General features: G+C 40.5%; 1 protein-coding gene across 1 annotated transcript; it reads right to left on the bottom strand.

The window, feature by feature from the left end:
* Positions 1-1,061: 1,061 nt before the first annotated feature.
* Positions 1,062-20,789, bottom strand: LOC125271612 (B-cell receptor CD22-like). The gene is made up of 11 exons (XM_048195725.1): positions 20,663-20,789; positions 20,320-20,386; positions 19,560-19,913; positions 19,216-19,461; positions 18,569-18,823; positions 12,753-12,995; positions 12,561-12,669; positions 2,396-2,429; positions 1,900-1,977; positions 1,750-1,827; positions 1,062-1,603 (listed from the first exon to the last, which is right to left on the bottom strand). Exons 2-11 carry the CDS (start codon positions 20,372-20,374, stop codon positions 1,580-1,582), a joined length of 1,476 nt encoding a protein of 491 aa, XP_048051682.1. The 5' UTR covers positions 20,375-20,386; positions 20,663-20,789; the 3' UTR covers positions 1,062-1,579.
* Between the last annotated feature and the right edge of the window lie 387 nt (positions 20,790-21,176).

The raw sequence follows: 21,176 nt of genomic DNA, 5'->3' as shown, positions 1-21,176 counted from the left end.
ATGAACAGCTTTTTTAAAGGAGTAAACAGACCAGATCTGTCCGGCATTTGACTGGATTAGTTTGGATACTTTATGCATAAAAATCAATAATAATATCATAGTTTGATGTGGATTCAGCACCATGGACAGCAGCTGTCAGAGAAATCATTGATCATCTGCTTCCCTTCACCTCTGGTTTGGTCATAAAAACATCTATATAGTTTCTATATAGTTAACATCCAATATTAGTTTCATTTCTCCAGATTCTCTCTCTCTCTCTATGAACACACAGGAAGTGTAAATCTGTACCATTTACATTTCATCATTTCAGAACACAAGGAAATTATGTTCTTTATCAACTACCATACAACACAACTACATAAAACTAATTTTAATGAAACCAATAAATGTAAAGTTTAGTCATTGAAATTACAATATAGAACATAAACTTATATCTGCCACTAGATGGAGCCAGAGCTTTCAATAACACAACTGGTCATGTGTTTGCTGTAGGAGCTACAAATCTATAGGTGTGAGTGTGAATATGAAGATATGTGAGTGTGTCATCCTGTGATGGACCGACATCTGTCCAGTGTGTTTCCTGCCTACAACCTGAGACGCTGGGAAAGACTCCGGCCTCCCCACGACCCGACAGGATAAATGTATGGGATGTGTGGATGGATGTACAATACTGTGAGGGATCTAGTCCTCCCTCTCTCTGACACTCTTATTTCCCCACCAATGTGTCCCTGATCCATGTTTCCAAACAAAATCATCCGGAAGACATCCAGATTTACAAAAAGATTACTGCAATAGAGGCTTAAAATCGGACACCTTTCTGAAATTACAATTAGCTGTATTTGAAATAGTTATTATTTAATTTCACTGTAAATATTCTGCTAAGATTTTTTATTTCAATATCATTCCTGCAGAAATTAAATGAGCTTTTATCAGTGTTGAAAGCAGTGTGTTAGCATTCAAAAAATCTGCTGCAAATATTGCAGATGGTGAAGTATGAATGACAAAAGTGTTCATGAATGCATTTTGTGTGAAAGCAATGAAAACTGATTCACAGTCACCAATTTTAATATAAATATATTTTTAATGGAATCAATACTAAATAAGTAGCTTGTGAGTATCGATACATCAATGCTGCAGCCCATAAGGTTTGTACAAGCACATATTACAAATAAAACTGAACATTTAAAGGGAACACAAGAGCCAGAATAACAGAAGCTGATAATATTGAGCACTTTGAGAGCAAAAAACAACATATTCCTTTATGAATGCACACAATTATGATTTTGTTCAGTATATCAGGGTAAAATAATCAACTATGATTTAAAAGCAGGAAAATGTTGTAAAATAAAAAGCATGGCTTGTTTGCTGAACATCACTTGTGTTTTGCTCTGCTGAATTAATTTTAACATTTATATTTACACAATAACAAGCTTTTAACTTTCATTTAATTCCTCTGTTACATCATGTTTCTTCAACTATACAGAAATGAAACTCTTGTGTGACTCATCACTGATGATCCTGTCAATCATATGTGGCTCCACCCACAGAGCTCAGGATTGGTTCCTTCATGCTCCGCCTCTTACTGCAGCATCTTCCTGTTGATCTGAACAAACAATAAGATGAAGAAAGACTGACTGAAGTTCATCAACAACATTATAAACCTTTCACAAGATCCACAAATCAATCACACTAGAGCTGAAGAGAGTTTGATGGATGATATTGAGAAGAGCTGCAGGTTCAGACACTCACTGATGGATTCTCATGTTTAGAAAAGCTCTGAGGATCAAGAGTCCTGCAGGAGTCTTCAGGAGCTCTGGGATGAACCGTCTGTGTGAAAGAGAGAGAGATCGGTCATGTGATCATCTGTGATGGATCATCTGACTGTGACGTCTCACTTACTGTGAGTGTGTCGTACAGGTCAGAGGTCGTGGACTTGAGATCAAGAGCTGTATATGTGTCTTCATTGGGATCAGAGATCTACAGGAGAGACAGAAGGACTTACATCACAAAATATCACAATAATAAAAACATGATCAATGATACATTTAGAAATATACACATTAAAAAATACTGGAAAAAGATCCCTGACAGTGTTGAAAGTAAAGGGCTTTTTCATGGGACGCCGTTCACTTTTCTTGTCTTCTTACGACCTCTCATGTGTACAGATGTACAGAAGCGGGAGCATTTGCTCATCTGAGACTATTACTGAATAAATATTTTATTCCATGTTGTATATATATATAAACATATATATATATAATTAACAAGATAAAATAACATGAAGTTTGGTCTTGATGTGGATTTTATAATTTCTGCAGTTTTTCTTTGCTTTCTCTTAATGTGAGCATAGCTGATATTAGACCATGTTTTTTTAAGTCATGTTGAGATGATTTACCTGTTTTTTAGTTTGACCATCCCTTCGTTTCCTCCTGTTATAATGACAGACATTAATATCCATATGGACTATTCAATTAAGAGAAAATATGAATGTTGTTTTTAAAAATTACTAATAATTAAAAATGCAACTGAGCAATTTCTTACATTAAATCAAAAGTGAACATATTCAATACAAAACATCTCGGGTTACAGATGTAACCCCTGTTCCCTGAGTAAGGGAACGAGACGCTACGTCGAATGACGTGATGGGAACCCTCTGCATTTTGTGTTCGTGAAGCACCTCTGTATCCAACCAATGAGGAAACGTGACGTCAGAGGCAGGTGACGTCACGGACCAGGAAACTATAAAGCATACCCAGAACAAAGAACGCTACCTTCTGGAATATGTCTGAAGCAAGACGCTCACAGGTATGCCGGGGGTACGGCAACGTGACATAGCGTCTCGTTCCCTTACTCAGGGAACAGGGGTTACATCTGTAACCCGAGACGTTCCCTTTCGTGGGAACTATCGACGCTACGTCGAATGACGTGATGGGAACGCTATCCCAACTACGCCGTATAACCAAGTACCTGTCTGTTATCTTGTAGACAGAACTGAGGACCCCGGAGAGGAGCCTACGTCCAGGTTGTAAAACCAATAAATGTGTGCTGGGATGACCATCCAGCAGAACCACATATGTCATTAATGGATACTCCTGACATTAAGGCCTTTGAGGCCGCCATACCCCTAGTCGAGTGAACACGGACAGCTAATGGAGATGGCTGTCCGGCCGCCTCATAAGCAAGTGAGATAGCCTCGACCACCCACTTGCTCATTCTGTGCTTAGATGCTGGACCTCCTTTCTAATGAGACCCATAAAACACACAAACAATTGATCTGTTTTGCCCCACAGGGCAGCTCTGTGGACATATGCATCTAAAGCCCTCACTTGGCAGAGCAGATTGAGTTTCTCCTGATCCGAAGTTGTAAATGGAGGAAGATGGAAGGCCTGAAGTACGATGGAACCTGGGACATTGGTGGGGACCTTAGGCATATAGCCTGGTCTAGTGTGCAGGAACGCTTTGACCATTCCAGATGCGAATTCCAAACACAAAGAAGCAGCTGAAAGTACTTGAAGATCTCCTATTCTTTTAAGAGATGAAATAGCCAGTAGAAATATGGTCTTTAAGGGTGAGGAATTTCTCTGAAACTTCCTCTAGTGGTTCGAAGGGAGCCTCGGCTAACCCTTCTAATACCACGGCCAAGTCCCAGGCCGGAGTCCTTGTACATACGCAGCCTCGGCCACGTCTGTACCATGGCATCCAGACCCAATGGTGCTGAATGAGATAGGGAGAACCACAGTGGACACTGGGTTGATTCCCCTGAAGCAAATAGGTCGATTTCAGCTCGACCAAAGTTTTCCAAAGTGAGCTCCACACCTCAGTGTGGAGACTCCATTCCCCGGGCCTCGGCCCCTGCCTCAACAGGGCGTCTGCTCCCACATTTTAATGCCCTCAGGTCTGGGAGGAAGTATTTTACTGCAAGAAATACCGCCATCATTTCCAGCCGATTTAAGTGCCAGGAACTGATGGTCCTCCCAGAGACCCTGAGCTGAGCGACCACTCATGATCGCCCCCCAGCCCATGAGGGAAGCATCCGTCGTAAGCATTACGCGACGACGAGAAGTCCCCAACATGGGTTCTGGGACAGGAACCAAGGCTTTTTCCACACGACCAGAGCACAAAGGCATCGCCGCGTGACTTTTGATCTTGCGAAAAGGATTTCCCCTCGGAGAAAACCCCTTGGTCCTGAGCCACCACTGTAAGAGTCTCATGTGCAGAAGGCCAAAAGTTATCACATTGGACGCAGCTGCCATCAGACCCAACAGTCTCTGAAACTGTTTTACAGTGAGTGACTGGTCATAAGAGACCACCGTCGTGTTGTCCATACGGACCAACACGTGGTGGCCCCTCAGGTCTGGGAGGAAGTGTTTCAGTGCTAGAAACACCGCCATCATCTCCAGCCGATTTATGTGCCAGGAGAGCTGACTTTTGGCTCGATTGCTCCTGTCTGCCTCTCTGCTCAGTGTTTTGCCTGCCTGCTGTCTGACCTACGCTCGAAGCTTCGTGGAGTTTATCCTAAATCTTTCTCTTTATTCCTATTCACATAATATAACTTTCTTATTTTTCACTAGATTACTTAACCTATTGCATAGTATTACTAAACGGAACGATTTATTACTAGTAATCTACCAGCGTAATCACCTAGTGTTAGCCATAGCCCGCTAGCCTGCTAGCTACCGTCTATTTTTTTCCTCTAAACTAACCTTCCTTGTCGATCTAATGGCGGATTTATCCGATGTATGTTATTCTGATCTGTCCTCGCCAGATCGGGAAGCTGTGGAGACTTTGCTGCCCGGCATTCATCGATCCACCGCGAGGTACAGCGTCCCGCACATCACCCTTGCCCCAGGCACCGGCAAGCGACCGAGACATCCAGCTAGCGAGTCCCGTGTGCGATGCAGCTTTTCGGACGGCGTACAAAAACACGGTCAGTCATGTCCGACGATTATCATGTGTATTAACTGCAACATGTACAGCTTAGCTCTTTCTGTCAGCAGTGAGACTTACACATGTGATAAATGCAGGGATATTGTCAGGCTGACAGAGAGAATCTCAGAATTAGAGACACGCATCCAAACTTTAATTGAGGATAGTGAGAATGAAAGGGCCTTAGATACTGCTTTGGATGCGACTAGCCTAGTAAACACTGCACGTTCGGTTCCGGTTGTAGAAGCCACGCAGCAGGCTAACTGGGTGACTGTGAGGCGGCATAGTGGCAAGAACAAACACCACTCTTCCGTTCCGATTAGAACATCAAACAGGTTCTCCCCACTCAGTGACGCACCCACTGAGAATCCTGTTGAAAGTGCCCTAGTTATTGGCGATTCTATTACACGGAACGTGAAAATAGAGACACCAGCCACCATAGTCACATGTTTGCCGGGGGCCAGAGCACCTGACATCAAAGCAAATTTAAAAGTGCTGGCTAATGCTAAACGTAAATATTCTAAAATCATTATCCACGTCGGCACAAATGATGTTCGACTTCGCCAGTCGGAGATCACTAAAATTAACATTAAAGAGGTGTGTGAACTCGCAAATTCAATGTCAGAAGAAGTAATTTGTTCTGGCCCTCTTCCTGTTCGTCGGAGTGATGAGATAGTTAGCAGGTTATCATCACTCAATGGCTGGCTGTCTAAGTGGTGTCCGCAGAATAATATAGGTTTCATAGACAATTGGAAAAGCTTTTGGGGCAGACCTGATCTGTTGAAAAGAGATGGTATTCATCCCTCCCGGGATGGTGCTGCTCTTCTATCTAGAAATTTGGCAAATAGTCTTAGAGCTAAACCATGACAAACCAGGGCCCAGATCAGGACGCAGACAAACTGGCTAAACCGACCGTCTGCTAGCTGCCTCACGTCACAGAACTCAAATAATTCACAGCACATAGAAACTCTTTCACCTAGATATTATCACATAGAGACTGTGTCTGTACCTCGAACTAGTAAATACAAAAAACTTCCGAAACCTTTTAAGGGTAAAAATTTAATTGATGTTCAAAAAATGAAAATCACAGATAAATTAGATAAACAAATGATAAAGCTTGGGCTACTGAATATTAGATCTATTTCTTCAAAAGCACTTATTGTAAATGAAATTATCACAGAAAATAAACTAGACTTGCTGTGTTTGACAGAAACCTGGCTAAAACCAGACGATTACATTATTTTAAATGAGTCTAGTCCTCAAGGTTATGACTATCGACACAATCCTCGACAGAAAGGCAAAGGGGGAGGTGTTGCTGTAATTTATAGTAATATATTCAGAATCATTCAAAAGAATTTCAAATATAACTCCTTTGAAGTGATGGTGCTTTATGTAACATTATGTAAGTTGACATTTGTGCTGGCTACTGTATACAGGCCACCAGGGCACCATACTGACTTTATCAAAGAATTTGCTGATTTTCTATCAGAGTTAGTACTGGCTGCGGATAAAGTCCTTGTTGTTGGTGATTTTAATATCCATGTAGATAATAATAAAGACGCATTTGGATTGGCATTTGCAGACATTTTAAACTCTATTGGAGTTAGACAACACGTGTCAGGACCCACTCACTGTCGTAATCATACCTTAGATCTAATACTGTCGCATGGAATTGATATTGATGCTGTTGAAATTCTACAGCAGAGCGATGATATATCAGATCATTATTTAGTGTCGTGTATAATACAGTTAGCCAAGGCTACAAAACCACCACCCAGCCATAAATATGGTAGAACCATCACTTCTACCACTAAAGATTGCTTTATAAATAATCTCCCCGAGCAGTTTCATCGCCTTAGTACACCTGACAACTTAGAAGAACTCGATGCTGCAACAGAAACTATTGGCTCTCTCTTTTCCAGCACATTAGATGCAGTCGCTCCTTTACGTCTAAAGAAGATTAAGGAAACTAATCCAACGCCGTGGTATGATGAGCACACTCGGGCTCTAAAACGAGCTGTGAGAAAAGCTGAACGTAGTTGGAAGAAAACAAAACTAGAAGTTTTTCGCCTTTCGTGGAAAGAAAAAATGATTGAGTACAGAACGGCTATAAGAAATGCTAGATCTACTTATTTTTCAAATCTCTTAATAGAAAACAAACATAATCCTAGGTACTTATTTGACACAGTGGCTAAATTAACTAGAAACAGAGATTCAACTGCTGACGTTTCCAAAGAGCACAGCAGTAATGACTTTATGAACTTCTTTACTTGCAAGATTGACAATATTAGAGAGAAAATTATAAACATGCAACCGTCTACAGTTTCGCTTCAGACAGTGCACTGTAGTGTCCCTGAGGTAAAACTAGAATCATTCGCCGCTATAGGAGAGGAAGAATTATCTAAACTTATCAAATCATCAAAATCAACAACATGTATGTTAGACCCAATGCCGACTAAACTACTGAAAGAAATGCTTCCAGAGGTCGTAGGTCCACTTCTTGATATAATTAATTCATCGTTAACACTAGGATACGTGCCAAAAACTTTTAAGCAGGCTATTATTAAACCTCTTATTAAAAAACCTCAACTAGATCCGAGAGATTTAGTAAACTACAGGCCAATCTCGAATCTACCTTTTCTGTCAAAGATACTAGAAAAGGCAGTTTCAACACAACTGTGCTCCTTTTTAGAAAGAAATGGAATCTGTGAGGATTTCCAGTCAGGATTTAGACCATACCATAGTACTGAGACTGCTCTCGTTAGAGTTACAAACGATCTACTCTTATCATCCGATCGTGGCTGTATTTCTCTATTAGTGTTATTAGATCTCAGTGCTGCTTTTGACACTATCGATCACAACATTCTTTTAAAAAGACTTGAAAACTATATTGGCATTAGTGGAATTGCTTTGGCATGGTTCAAATCTTACTTATCTGACCGTTATCAGTCTGTAGTAGTTAATGAAGAGATGTCGTATCGATCACAAGTTCAATATGGAGTACCACAAGGCTCAGTACTAGGACCGTTGCTTTTCACTCTGTACATGCTGCCCTTAGGAGAGATAATTAGGAAGCATGGTGTTAGTTTTCACTGCTACGCTGACGATACTCAGCTCTATATTTCCTCGCGCCCTGGCGAAACCTACAAATTCACAAAACTAACAGAATGCATAGCTGACATTAAAAACTGGATGACAAGAAATTTCTTATTATTAAATTCAGAAAAAACTGATATCCTAATCTTTGGACCAAAAACTTCCTCACGAAAAAACCTTGAATACTCTCTAACACTTGACGGGTGCTCCATTAAATCTTCGTCCTCAGTTAGGAACCTGGGTGTGCTCTTTGATACCAATCTTTCATTTGAAAGTCATGTTTCTAGTATCTGTAAAACCGCCTTCTTCCATCTAAAAAATATATCTAAATTACGACATATGCTCTCAATGACAAATGCGGAACAGTTGGTTCATGCATTCATGACCTCAAGACTAGATTACTGTAACGCTCTACTGGGTGGTTGTTCTGCTCGGCTTTTAAACAGACTACAGTTGGTCCAAAATGCGGCAGCTAGAGTTCTTACTAGAACCAGAAAGTATGACCATATTAGCCCAGTTCTGTCAACATTACATTGGCTCCCTATTAAACATCGTATAGACTTTAAAATCTTGCTACTTACTTATAAAGCTCTAAATGGTTTAGCTCCCCAATATCTAAGCGAGCTCTTGGTGCATTATAGTCCTTTACGTCTATTGCGATCTCAGAATTCAGGCCAGTTGATAATACCCAGAATATCAAAATCAACTGAAGGCGGCAGATCCTTTTCCTATTTAGCACCTAAACTCTGGAACAATCTTCCTAGCATTGTTCGGGAAGCAGACACACTCTGTCAGTTTAAATCTAGACTAAAAACACATCTCTTTGCTCTTGCATACACATAACACATTATCAATACATTAACATTTTTCAAATCCGTTAAAGGATTGTTACGCTGCAATAATTAGGTCGGCCGGAACCGAGAACATTTCCTATAACACTAGATATACCTGTACATCAGAATAAGAATGGCATCTACGCTAATATCTGTCTCTCTGCTTATCCTGAGGTTTTCCGGGTGCTGGATCCAGGCCGTATCCAGATCAGATGGAGAACCTGTGTCTGGACCTGACTACATCGTAGCCCAGGAGACAATGGGCCTACAGATCCAGTTCTGGCTGCATCTATAATTCAGATTTTTAAATCTCCGTATCCGCTTACATATATTTATATATAATCTATTTTTAATCTCTATAATAAAAATGTATAATTCAGATTTTGATCTCCATATCCATTTACATATATTATATATATCTTCCAAGGGGTTTTTTCCCTCCTAGGACTTTTTTCCCAGTGCTAGCACGCTGGGTTTTTCTCCTAGGGGGTTTTTTCCACCCCTGGGAGTCAGCCGACATTGGCTTAATGTAGCACCATCTTGTATATGTTACATATTACCACGCTTGCTTGTACAGCTTATTTTTAACCATTTCTCTTTTTTCTGTGCTCCTAATATGTAAAGCTGCTTTGAAACAATTACAAATTGTAAAAAGCGCTATATAAATAAATTTGACTTGACTTGACTTGATGGTCCTCCCATAGACCCTGAGCCAAGTGACCACTCATGATCGCCCCCCCAGCCCGTGAGGGAAGCATCTGTCGTAAGCATTACGCGACGACGAGGAGTTCCCAGCACGGGTCCCTGGGACAGGAACCAAGGCTTTTTCCACATGACCAGAGCACGAAGGCATTGCCGCGTGACTTTGATCGTGTGAAAAGGATTTCCCCTCAGGGAAAACCCCTTGGTCCTGAGCCACCACTGTAAGGGTCTCATGTGCAGAAGGCCAATGGTAATCACGTTGGATGCAGCTGCCATCAGACCCAACAGTCTCTGAAACTGTTTTACAGTGAGTGACTGGCCTAACTTCACCCCATTTACGGCTCCGAGAATGGAATTCACACGAGCAGGAGACAGCCGCGCCTGCATCGTGGTAGAATCCCAGATTACTCCTAGATAGTTTGCAATCTGACTCGGAACCAGCACACTCTTTTTGGCATTGAGCCTCAGCCCAAGCTTTTTCATGTGCGACAGAACAACATCTCGATGTTGAACTGCCAACTGTTCTGTTTGAGCTAATATCAACCAATTGTCAATATAGTTCAGCACGTGGATGCCCTGGAGTCTCAATGGAGCCAGCGCTGCATCCACGCACTTCGTGAACGTGCGGGGTGATAATGATAGGCCGAAAGCAAGAACCCTGTATTGGTAAGCTTTGTCCCTGAAAGCAAACCTGAGGAACTTCCTGTGAGAAGGATGGATGGATACATGAAAGTAAGCATCTTTCAGGTCTATCACAACAAACCAGTCCTCGGACCTGATCCGTGGGATAACCCTCCATCCTTCTTTGGAACAATGAAGTATAGGTTGTAAAACCCTGACAGCTTGCTGGGAGGAGAACCCCTTCTATAGCTCCTTTTTGCAAGAGCGTCATAACCTCCTGTTCCATTACCAGAGACTGCTCGGGGGCCACCACTGTGGGAAGGACCCCATTAAACTGGGGGCAGGCGAGACTCAAATTTGTAACCCTTTTCTATTGTGAGCAGCACCCATTTTGAAATATTTGGGAGAGGTTTCCATTCTGCCTTATTTACAAAGGGAACCAGTCTCTCGAGACTGGCCTCTGGTGTTTTTTGAGCACTTGACTCGGCGCCCTGAAGCGGCGAACCGGCAAGGAACAGCCGAATTCAAGTGATGACCGGCCCTCCTCGGAGGATCGGTGGAGACCGCTGCACCCTGAAGCACACTGGGTGGCAGGGTTAGCAGAACGGCCCCCTGAGGGTGCCAAAGAGGAATGGGTACCAAGTATTTTAATACCCAACCCTCTCTGGAGGGGGCTGCCCTCCAATGTCCCACGCCACTGGCATCAGGACCTCTTCGAGGCCTTCTTGGTGATAATTACAGTCCGCAGATCTGTGTTACCCCACAAAGACTTCGGCTGTGTCGCCTGTCCCTGTCCCCAAGCTTTCTGTGGGGGACCAAGGGTGGCGACACTTTCTTTGGATGAATGGTCAGACCAGTGCCCTGAAACGGCGAACTGGCAGGGAACATCTGAACTGACCGCTCTACAGTCCTCCTCTTTCTTGGAGGAAGACTGGAAACCACTGCGCCCTGAAGCACACGAGGTGGCAGGGTTGGCAGAACGGTCTCCTTTATTTTCTTTTAAATTCCTCAGAATTTAATGTATTCAATATTTCATTTAATCCTCAAATTAGATGCAGCCAGTTCTTATATAAATATAGATTTTTGAAAAGACTGAATATATTTAGAATATAAAGAAAAAGAATTATAGCTCGTAATAATTCGCAAGGTATTTTAGGGAAACGAGAGAGAAAGAGAGAAAGGGAAACTCCCGTCTGCTCAGATCCCTTAATATATAAATATATATACATGCACACACACATGCATAATTACGGACACGTGATACATGCGCAGCCTCGGCAACGCGAGATCCGAGCCATATATTCTTTAATGAAAACCCAATCCACATCTGAGCTATATTCTTTAATGAAAACTCAATCCACCCGCTGCCTCGGCAAGCGCGAGATCCGAGCTTTGCATTAGACTTTTATTCCCTCAAGAATAAAGCCAACAGGAGTGGAGCTACAAAACTCCCTCTAGTGCATACTTTTCTTCGGGACATTTTTATGAATGAACACTGTCACTGTCAGTTGTGAGCTGACGTGCATGCTCCACTCCCAGCAAACGACACATAAATCGTGTGTATCCCAACTTGCTTTGTAGTAGCACAGGGGAAAAATCAAACTGCTGTTCACGATTGATTTGTTATAAACGTGTGATTTTGAAACACGATGTGTGTGACTGTGAGGTGGCGATCCTCAGATCGATATCACAATATCCACCTCCTCAGAGCTGGACATGTGAATATCGGTGCCTCAACCCAGGGGAAGAAACCACGTGCGTGCTTCCACCTGGGAGACGGCACTGAACCTGGCAGGTGAAGGCAGAGAAAGGGCGGCGCCCGTCTCTAACCCCTCTGTCAGATCCATTTGTGAACCCCACGAACGGAGCCTCCGCCCTGCCTCAGCAGAAGCGGGACCCGATCCGCGGGGAACACTGGAGCACAGTGTCCTGAGAGTGAGTTTTTACAGTGCACACAGACGGCTCCCTCGAGAGCTGCCTGGGCATACTCATTCCCACTTCACTGCTGTTTCTCGCCATAATAAGTGTCTTTTTTATATATAAATATATGGATTGGTGTGAGATACTCTTGTCCTCAGACGAAGAGATCGTGATTATTTATATGTGATAAGACAAACAACACCAAATAAGACACACAAGATACAGAGAGCGCTTGCTGAAGACAACAGAAGCTGGCGTTCTTTGTTCTGGGTATGCTTTATAGTTTCCTGGTCCGTGACGTCACCTGCCTCTGACGTCACATTTCCTCATTGGTTGGATACAGAGGTGCTTCACGAACACAAAATGCAGAGGGTTCCCATCACGTCATTCGACATAGTGTCGATAGTTCCCATGAAAGGGAACTGAGCTTGTGCAACCACTGCAGTTTTTTATTGATCTCACATTATAAACAGGATGATGATGATGAGAATGATGATGATGATGATGATGAAGAATAATCCTCCAGATGTCGCTGCGATCACAATCACATTCATACCAGCACCATGATGAACTGAAAGAGGAAGATCATCATGATTAACTCTCCAAACTGATGAATGATGTGAAGATACAGGAGTGTGTTAATAAAAGCTTCACCTGTGACAGTTACAGCGTCTGATCTCTGAGATCCATGTTGATTGTGAGCCTGACAGTAGAAGCGTCCACTCTGTAGTGCACTGAAACTCTGTCCAGATCCAACAGCTGAGCTTTCATTCTCCTTAAACCAGCTGAAGTTCAGAGCAGGAGGGTTTGAATCACTGCTGCAGATCAGAGTCACTGAACCTCCTGACCAAATCTGACCAGACTGAATGATGGACACTGAGACGTTCCTGGGAGGATCTGAAATGGATACGATTGAAAATTCTCAATAAATCTTAGTAAATTGTGGATTTGTGAACAATGACCTTATGAAAAAGAAGCATACTTCAAGTTCATTTTATCAAGTATACTTAAGTAATACATAAGTATATTTTAAGTATACTTTATGTAGTAAATATAACTGTATCAATGTACTAGTAGTAAACATGTAAGTGTACTATTTCGACCTCATATGAGGACATTACATTTTTGCCTCTTGACACAATGATAGTCAATTTTGTAAATCTTAGACCTGTTGGCCACATTTAGGGGCACTGCCCACACCATCTTGTGGTGATATCACAACATTACACCACTGTCAGTGAGAACAAAATGGCTAGAATATCAGCATAAAACTTCTACCCCAGTTCCCGAAAGAAAAATGACCCAGGTAAAAAATCTATTCAAATTATATGAATGAAACAAATGTATTTATGTACAATACTGTCTCTATCATCATATGAGGATTAAAATTTGACATATTTTAGTAATAGTAGCACTCTAGAACATCAGTAAATGTGAAGCACTCGTTTGAGGACATTAGGACTATATAACGTTATTTTTTCTACCATGTGGTTAGCTAAACATGGGAATATTTAGATGGATCGCATTAGCATTGAAAAAACAACAACATTTGTCTGTGTGTGTGTGTGTGTGTGTGTGTGTGTGAGCAGAGTAAATCATGGTAAATCATAGTAAATAATACTACAATATGGTTTATCAAGGTGAATCATGCTAGAATCCTGGTAAATCATTCTAGTAAATATCGGATATCGGCAGATAGGCCTACTCAAACCCCAGCTGGATCTCTAATTTTTTTTTACGTTATTACAGCGAAACTTACATCGTCAAGAGCAGAACAATTGCTCATGGCAATTGCAAACAACTCTGAGGTGGAGGACCTCTCAGATGGGGAAGATAATGATCCTGCTGTGGACGAAGTCATTTTACAAGATGTTGACCTCATGGATGAGCATCCAGATTTTTCGCCACCTGATTCATCAGGAGATGATTCCGGTGAAGAGTACACACCACCTGATGCAGCTGAAGATACTGACTCTGAGAATGAAAGTCAGCCAAATCATCCACAACTGCACAGACGTGGATGTAAACAACAGCATATTGAGAATGATGAGCTGGATGAGGAAGATCAGAGACATGGAGAGCCCAGACCAGAACCAAGGAATGCTGGACGTGGAGAACGCTGGAGGTCTGCTCCATTTAGACCAAATTTGGTCCAGTTTCAGGATGGAGATGATGGACTGAAAGATGAGCGAACAGGTTGGCAGCCACTGGATAATGTGGAGCAGTACATTGACTCAGACTTGATGAAACTCATTGCTGACTGCACAAATGCCATGTCACTGGGTAACAGTGGGAGATCTCTCTCAACTTCGGTAGATGAGATTTATCACTTTTTTGGAGCAGCAATCTTGATGTCTTGCATGCCTTATCCACAGATAAGGATGTTTTGGTCCAATGCCCTACAAATCCCCGCCATTAGTAAGACAATGTCACGTGATCGCTTCTTCAAACTTAGGAGCCATCTGAAAGTAGTTATTGACTATGATGTATCAGAAGATAAGAGGGAAACCGACAAATTCTGGAAGGTGAGGCCTTTTATGGACCATATACTTACCGGCTGCCGCCTTCAGGTTCATCCAGAATGCGTCTCAATAGACGAGCAGATGATCCCGCTTACAGGGGCCTGTCCATTCCAACAATATGTGCCACTAAAGCCAAATCCAGTGGGAATGAAGAACACTTGGGTCTAGGAACACTAGTCATCAAACGTCTTTCCGAAACCCTCACTGCTGGCACACAAGTGTATTGTGATCGCTTCTTTACCACCATACAAGCAGTTGACCACATGCTGAAGGATGATATTTATCTTACTGGTACAGTGATGAAGGGCCGAGTCAAACAAGCAATGAACAAGTTACCCGATGACAAAACCCTGAAACACCAAGGGAGAGGTGCCGTCTCCACAGTAACCAGGGCAGATGGGAAACTATGCGTGGTCAAGTGGTACGACAACAAGCCAGTTGTGATGCTCTCCACTGTTCACTCAGAGCAGCCAGAAGATACTTGCCAGCGGTGGTCCAAGAAGGGAAAAAATATGTGACCGTGACAAGACCAAGCATCGTGCGCGAGTACAACTCAAAGATGGGAGGTGTTTACATTTTAGCCATGTTTCAGCCTGTTTACATTTTATGTAGGCTTTACACTCTGATGTTTACATTTTCAAATAAACTGTGAAAATGTGTCAAATTAACTTTTTGTACCAATGGAGTCTATGTGTGTCATACAGTAAGATAGACCCACTGTACTCGTATGAGGACATTCATTTTTGAGAGAACTACTTATTGTATTAAGTTGAAATTTTGAATTTTGACTAATTAGGACCTTCTGGCCCCAACAGCAAATAATATTTCAAAAAGTTATGATAGACCCACTGTCCTCACATGAGGACATCTTTTTCTGCAAAAACTACTTCCTGTACAAAAACAAATTTTAGGTATTATACTTAATAGGTCCTACATATCCCAAATAGCAAGAACAATTATAAAATGCACACCAGGCAAACTCTCGGGTCTCAAGAGGATACCGCTTGGGACTAAATTGGCCCAATTGAAGTATACTTTTAAGTGTACTATAAGTGTAACGGTAGTAAACTAAGTACACAACTACTTCACAGCTACATTTCTCATTTGTACTACGAGTGAACTTAAGTATACAAGTAGTTTACTATTTTAATATTAGTAGTACATTTTTTAGTAGATGTTAGTATACTTTGAAATACACTCTCAGTAAACTACTAGTTCAATTCAAGTATAGGCCTACTTGTACTCTTTCCATTTTAAAAACATTTTATTCTAGCTTCATGAATCCTTTTTTATCAACACTTAAATGTGGGTAAATTTGATTTAAAAAAGGGAAACATTTTAAACAAAATGCTGAGAAAACTGCATTTTTGTGAAAGACTCTGTCCAGATGGGATTCAGAACGATGATCAAACACAGATGGAGTAGATCGAGTCCATAAACTCCCCCAAAGCTTCAGAGTACTTTAGCTCGTCCTGTGTCGACATTTCATTCAGTATGTTAGACAGTTTTGATTTATGCTGTTTAATGTTTGATGATCGCTTTATTTTACATTTGTGTGAACAATCTTCTATTGAAGGGATTCCCAAAGTGTGGTACGCGCACCCCCAGGGGTACGCGAGCTGCCACCAGGGGGTGCACGAGAGGAAAAATGTAATGGCGGTCTGTTTTTTTAAGTGGGATTTTTCCATACAATAAAAAAACATGAACAGTAAACATTTCCTTTTGTAATCGCTTTTATTTTAAATAAAAAACTATAATTTATTACTTTTTCATAGAAACGTAGAAGAAGACAGCTGCTGTCTTCTTCAATGCACTGCTCTTCTTTTATGCACTGCAGGCTAGGCTATATGCGTGCCAACTCGTTTCATTCATTCCATATATATATTATAAATATGCTTAACTGGCTGAAATCAGGGAAACTGTCAAGTGAGCTCAAGCCAGAATACCCTTTGTGACATGCTGGATCGGAAATATGTGAAATAAGTTTTTCTAGCCGACTAGTTGTTCATTTAAGCCATTAGTTGACTAATCACATTTATATTAATTTAATTTCTTAAATACTGGAGAGAATAAACTAATAATGCGTGTTTATGTAATATAGGCTATGCACTCAAGCGCACACATAACGCTTGCTATAAAGAACCGGCAAAAGTAATGATTATGAATGTGACCAAAACAGCAAGGAGACATTTTAATGGTTTATTAATAAAGTAATGTTTTCTGAATCAGTGTCGGCTGGGAAGATGAAGTTGATATTGCTGACTCTCATCTCCACATATACTGGACTCGCCTAGAGAGAGAATGCACATTTCATTCGGATTACATAATCATAGTAGACTCTTTTCGTTTTTAATTATTTCATTTTAAAGTAGATATTTCAAGCTTCGATAGATATAATTTTTCATGTCTACGAGGCTAGCAGCCTATACGCTGAGTTTCGGTTCATTTAGCCTAAGTCGTGCTCCAGTTCACGCGCCAGTGATTGCGCCCGCGCATCCGTGATTATATTGTCTGCTATATTTGCTTCTTATTTATTAAACCCAGGCAATTGGTTTATGAAACATTGATTCAAATTAAGATACAATTTTTACAAAACGAAATTCACTTTAAAGAGAGGCCTTCTATAAAACAAAACTTAATGAAGTGGTCAAAATCATGTCTGACCCACTCCACTTATGATGCATCTTACTCATGCTGTTCACTTTTCATAATCAAGTAAACGAATTTAAAACATAACATAGGACTATTTAAACATATATATATATATATGACAGTACAGAGAAATTTCATAAGCAAGAGCGGATCATGAGTCACGAGTCGGATCAAGAATAATTTATTCTTAGACTTATATTTAATAATAGGAGCATTCAAGTTATTTGACATTTTATTTTTTTTTAAAGTAACGCAATAGTTACTTTCCCTGGTAATTAGTTACTTTTATAATGCTGTAACTCAGTTACTAACTCCGTTACTATTTCTGAGAAGTAACTAGTAACTATAACTAATTACTTTTTTAAAGTAACGTGCCCAACACTGCTTATGATAAAGTTGTTAGTCACAAAGGAGGAGAGGGACCAAGAGAGAGTGAGGATTTGGAGGCAACAGAGACGGAGAGAATAGCCTATTGCTGCAATGTTTATTTTACGCGGCTTAAAATAACCGTGCTTTCTGTTACTGAGTCTGTGTCTGTCACTCGTCCTCTTAAAAGTGGAAGCTTGTGCGTAGCTTTGTTGCATTATATTGAAACTTTGTTGATGTTGTTATTGTCATGCGTGTTCTGGTTATTTGCGTATGATTAAACATGAGTCTTTATATGGCGATAAAACAAAGCTTTGTTGCGTTTTTTTTTTTTTGAAGTGGGGATTGGGGGTGCGCCAACCCGGTTGGGACATAGAAGGGGGTGCGCAGGGAAAGTTTGGGAACCGCTGTTCTATTGCTCGGTTCAGCTTCTTCTTCTTTTGAACTGGAAATTCTGTACTCATAGATGCGCCCCCTACAGTATAGCCTGAAAATTCAGTCAATGGCGAGGAAACACTGAAGTAGATTTGAAGTAAATTCCTATTGTACTCTACCAGTGGACTAGCCTTCACAAAAATTTAGATATTCAGAATTAGCAAAATATCTGTTTTCTTTATAAATCAACATTTCCAAACAATGTGCTTTTATACTATACTTTTATAAATATACTTTTAAGTATATATCGATCAAAAGACAAAGTCCAATTATAGGTCAAATATACCTAGACTTTTCTGTCAGTATAAGTCAAGTATAATTAAGTCCAATTTAAGCATATTTCTAAGAAGTATATAAAGTATATTTATGAGAAGTATACAAAAAATAGACTGAAAGTAGCCTATACTTACTATTTTTAGTTTAAAAGAAGTATTCTAATAGCACAACTAAATAAACTTCTTTTTCGTAAGGGTGTGCAGATTATTATTAACTCACACGTAACATTTAAAGTCACAGCATCAGAGTATTTCTCTCCATGTTCATTGATGGATCTGCACTTGTATTCTCCACTGTCATCAGAGCTGATCTTTGAGATGCTGTAGATTCTTCCAGATCCTACAAACGTTCTTCCTTTATACCAGCTGATTTCTGCAGGAGGGTTTGAATCACTGCTGCAGATCAGAGTCACTGAATCTCCTGACACTATTTCACCAGATGGACTGATGGAGATCACTGGATTCTCTGGAGGATCTACAGGAGAAATATGTAATATCAAGACTCCACACAAAAAATAAGAGTGAATAATATGTACATGGTCTATGGCATTTTTTTCTATTCTTAGTAATATTCAAGATTTTGTCTGTTGATACTGTTTTAGCCTTTTTAGATTACATTTATTATAGTGTTATGTTAATTATTTATATTCTATTTAACAAGTTTGTTTGCCCATATAATCTTTAGGGTATTAGGTTAGCTAATTTGGCTTGCTGTCCACTGAGAAGGGGCTCGATGAAGCATCTTCAACTCGAGCTCTGATAATGTTGTTTTAATGATCAGCACAGTTTACTTTCACTTTTAAACAAAAGAAGGGACAAATTGAACTCTACTGGCTTTAGAAATAAAACTTCAAAGATTATACATACATCTGATATTGAGTTGAACAGCAGGAGATCTGTAACTGTGTCCATCAACACCACAGCTATATCTGCCTGTATCTTCTCTGCTGATTCGCCCGAGGTTGAGCTGGTTTCCAATAATTCCTGTAGTTAATGGCTGTGAGTTTCTGTACCAGATGAATGTTGCTCTGTCAGTCAGATTGCAGCTGCTTTTACATGTCAGACGGACTGAATCTCCCTCTGTCACTCTCTCAGGAGACTCCACCTGAAGATCTGAACACAACACACACATTATATCTAGTGCTGCTGTCATACACTGATTATTATTCAACATAATGCACAGAAGAAGAGAGAAACCTCATGAAAGTCACCTGTGACAGTTAGAGTCACTCCTGGAACACCAATCCATTTTCTTCCTGTTATATTAGTGATGAATCTGAAATAGTACACGCGTGAATCCTTCAGTGTCACATGACTCAGTCTGATGGTGCAGTTCTGCTGTTTATCTCCCAGATACTGAAGCCTCTGACTGTATTCAGGGTCCTTAGACAGATCTGGAAAATCTACATTATTTATTACTCGTGTTTTTGTCCAAAACACTCTCTTGATCTGATGTCCAGTAGGGTATTTATAAGTGCAGCTCATTATCACTGATGAGTCCTTTAGTGCACAGATGTGTGAAGGACTGTATCTCACACCCCAGCCACTCCACTGGCTACAAACTCCTGAAACACAACATTGACAAGAAAATAATGAAAATGTCCATCTATGAAAACTGTCTTTTACACAACTGGTGTTTATGTAAATGGAGAACTACACTTATCATGTGTAAAATCTACAGACAGAAGGTGATGAAATACAGGAAGCAGAAGAGAAAACGCTAAACATGAAAAACAGTCTGAACTAAATGTCAGAAGCTTCAGCAGTTAGCATTATGTCAGTAAAAACCTAAATAATATAATTTTGTTTGGATGCAACAAATACATTTCAACACATTTTAGTAGATATTTTACTGCTGATCTTTTTCCCCCAGGGTTAAACAGCAGGACTAACTGGAACAAGTTAATCAGTCACAATCTCTGTTTCTAATATTGAGTTATTATCAGTCACACATTTACAGGAGAGACTCACCTGGAATCATGAGCAGAAACAGCAGAAGAAGAGAAGGAGCCGGTCTCTGTGACATCACTGCAGGAAACTAAATCATTTACACAACAGTACAACATGTCAGCTTTAGCTTCAAAAACACAATAACTTCAGTCTATTGTACTGTAAACACTGTAAAAAATGATAAATCAACTTTAAAATCACGACTGTTAGCAGTTTTTTTACTGTTGTAAAGTCGACATTAGGCACACATGAGCTCTGGATGTTCAGAGGTTATTATGAAAGAAAATGTTTCTCAGAAGTTTCTTCTGTGAATGGAGATTCATTATTTATTCAATATTCATCACTGAACAAGTGTAACTCTTACCGTGTTGTAGTTTCAGACAGCAAACAGACTCCAGGAGAGTGAACTGAAAATGTGAGCTGAAAACTTTCTTCTTCTGAATTTTTTCCCTTCCTCTTTTTAAAGTCTATTTTAGTGACCTGCCCCATGCCGAGACAAGAACAACCCAAATGAAACTACTTGCAAAAAGTAAAATGGTAAAACATCTTTCAAGAAGGATGATTAAAAAATAAATGTGTAAATGCATGAGTGCAGATCTTCCATAATAATATTCAAATGAAGCTCTCAGTGTGAAGAGAATCTTCCTGTCACCATGATCAGTATTCATGAGGTTTCTGAATAGTTAGTGTTTGAAGAGGCGTGTCTGCTGTAAGAGATGCACTGCTATGATTGGCTGAAATAAGTAGGGCTGCCCTCGACTAAAGATTTTTCTGATCAACTAGTAGTCATTGATTTTAAGTGATCAGTCAGCTAATCACACTTACTCACTGGCGCATGAACTGGAGCGCGTCTTATAGGCTAAATGAACCGAAACTCA

The sequence above is a fragment of the Megalobrama amblycephala genome, linkage group LG7 (assembly GCF_018812025.1).
Source record: "Megalobrama amblycephala isolate DHTTF-2021 linkage group LG7, ASM1881202v1, whole genome shotgun sequence".
Taxonomy (NCBI): domain Eukaryota; kingdom Metazoa; phylum Chordata; class Actinopteri; order Cypriniformes; family Xenocyprididae; genus Megalobrama; species Megalobrama amblycephala.
The sequence above is the reverse complement of the archived record's forward strand: the minus strand, read 5'-3'. Positions and strand labels throughout refer to the sequence as shown.

Coding starts and splice junctions, on each gene's coding strand:
- LOC125271612 (XM_048195725.1), bottom strand. CDS start 20,374: ATGTCACAGAGACCGGCTCCTTCTCTTCTTCTGCTGTTTCTGCTCATG. Junction 18,824..19,215: donor TGTTCAACTCAATATCAGAT/GTATGTATAATC, acceptor TTTCTCCTGTAG/ATCCTCCAGAGAATCCAGTG. Junction 12,670..12,752: donor AGACGCTGTAACTGTCACAG/GTGAAGCTTTTA, acceptor TTCCTCTTTCAG/TTCATCATGGTGCTGGTATG.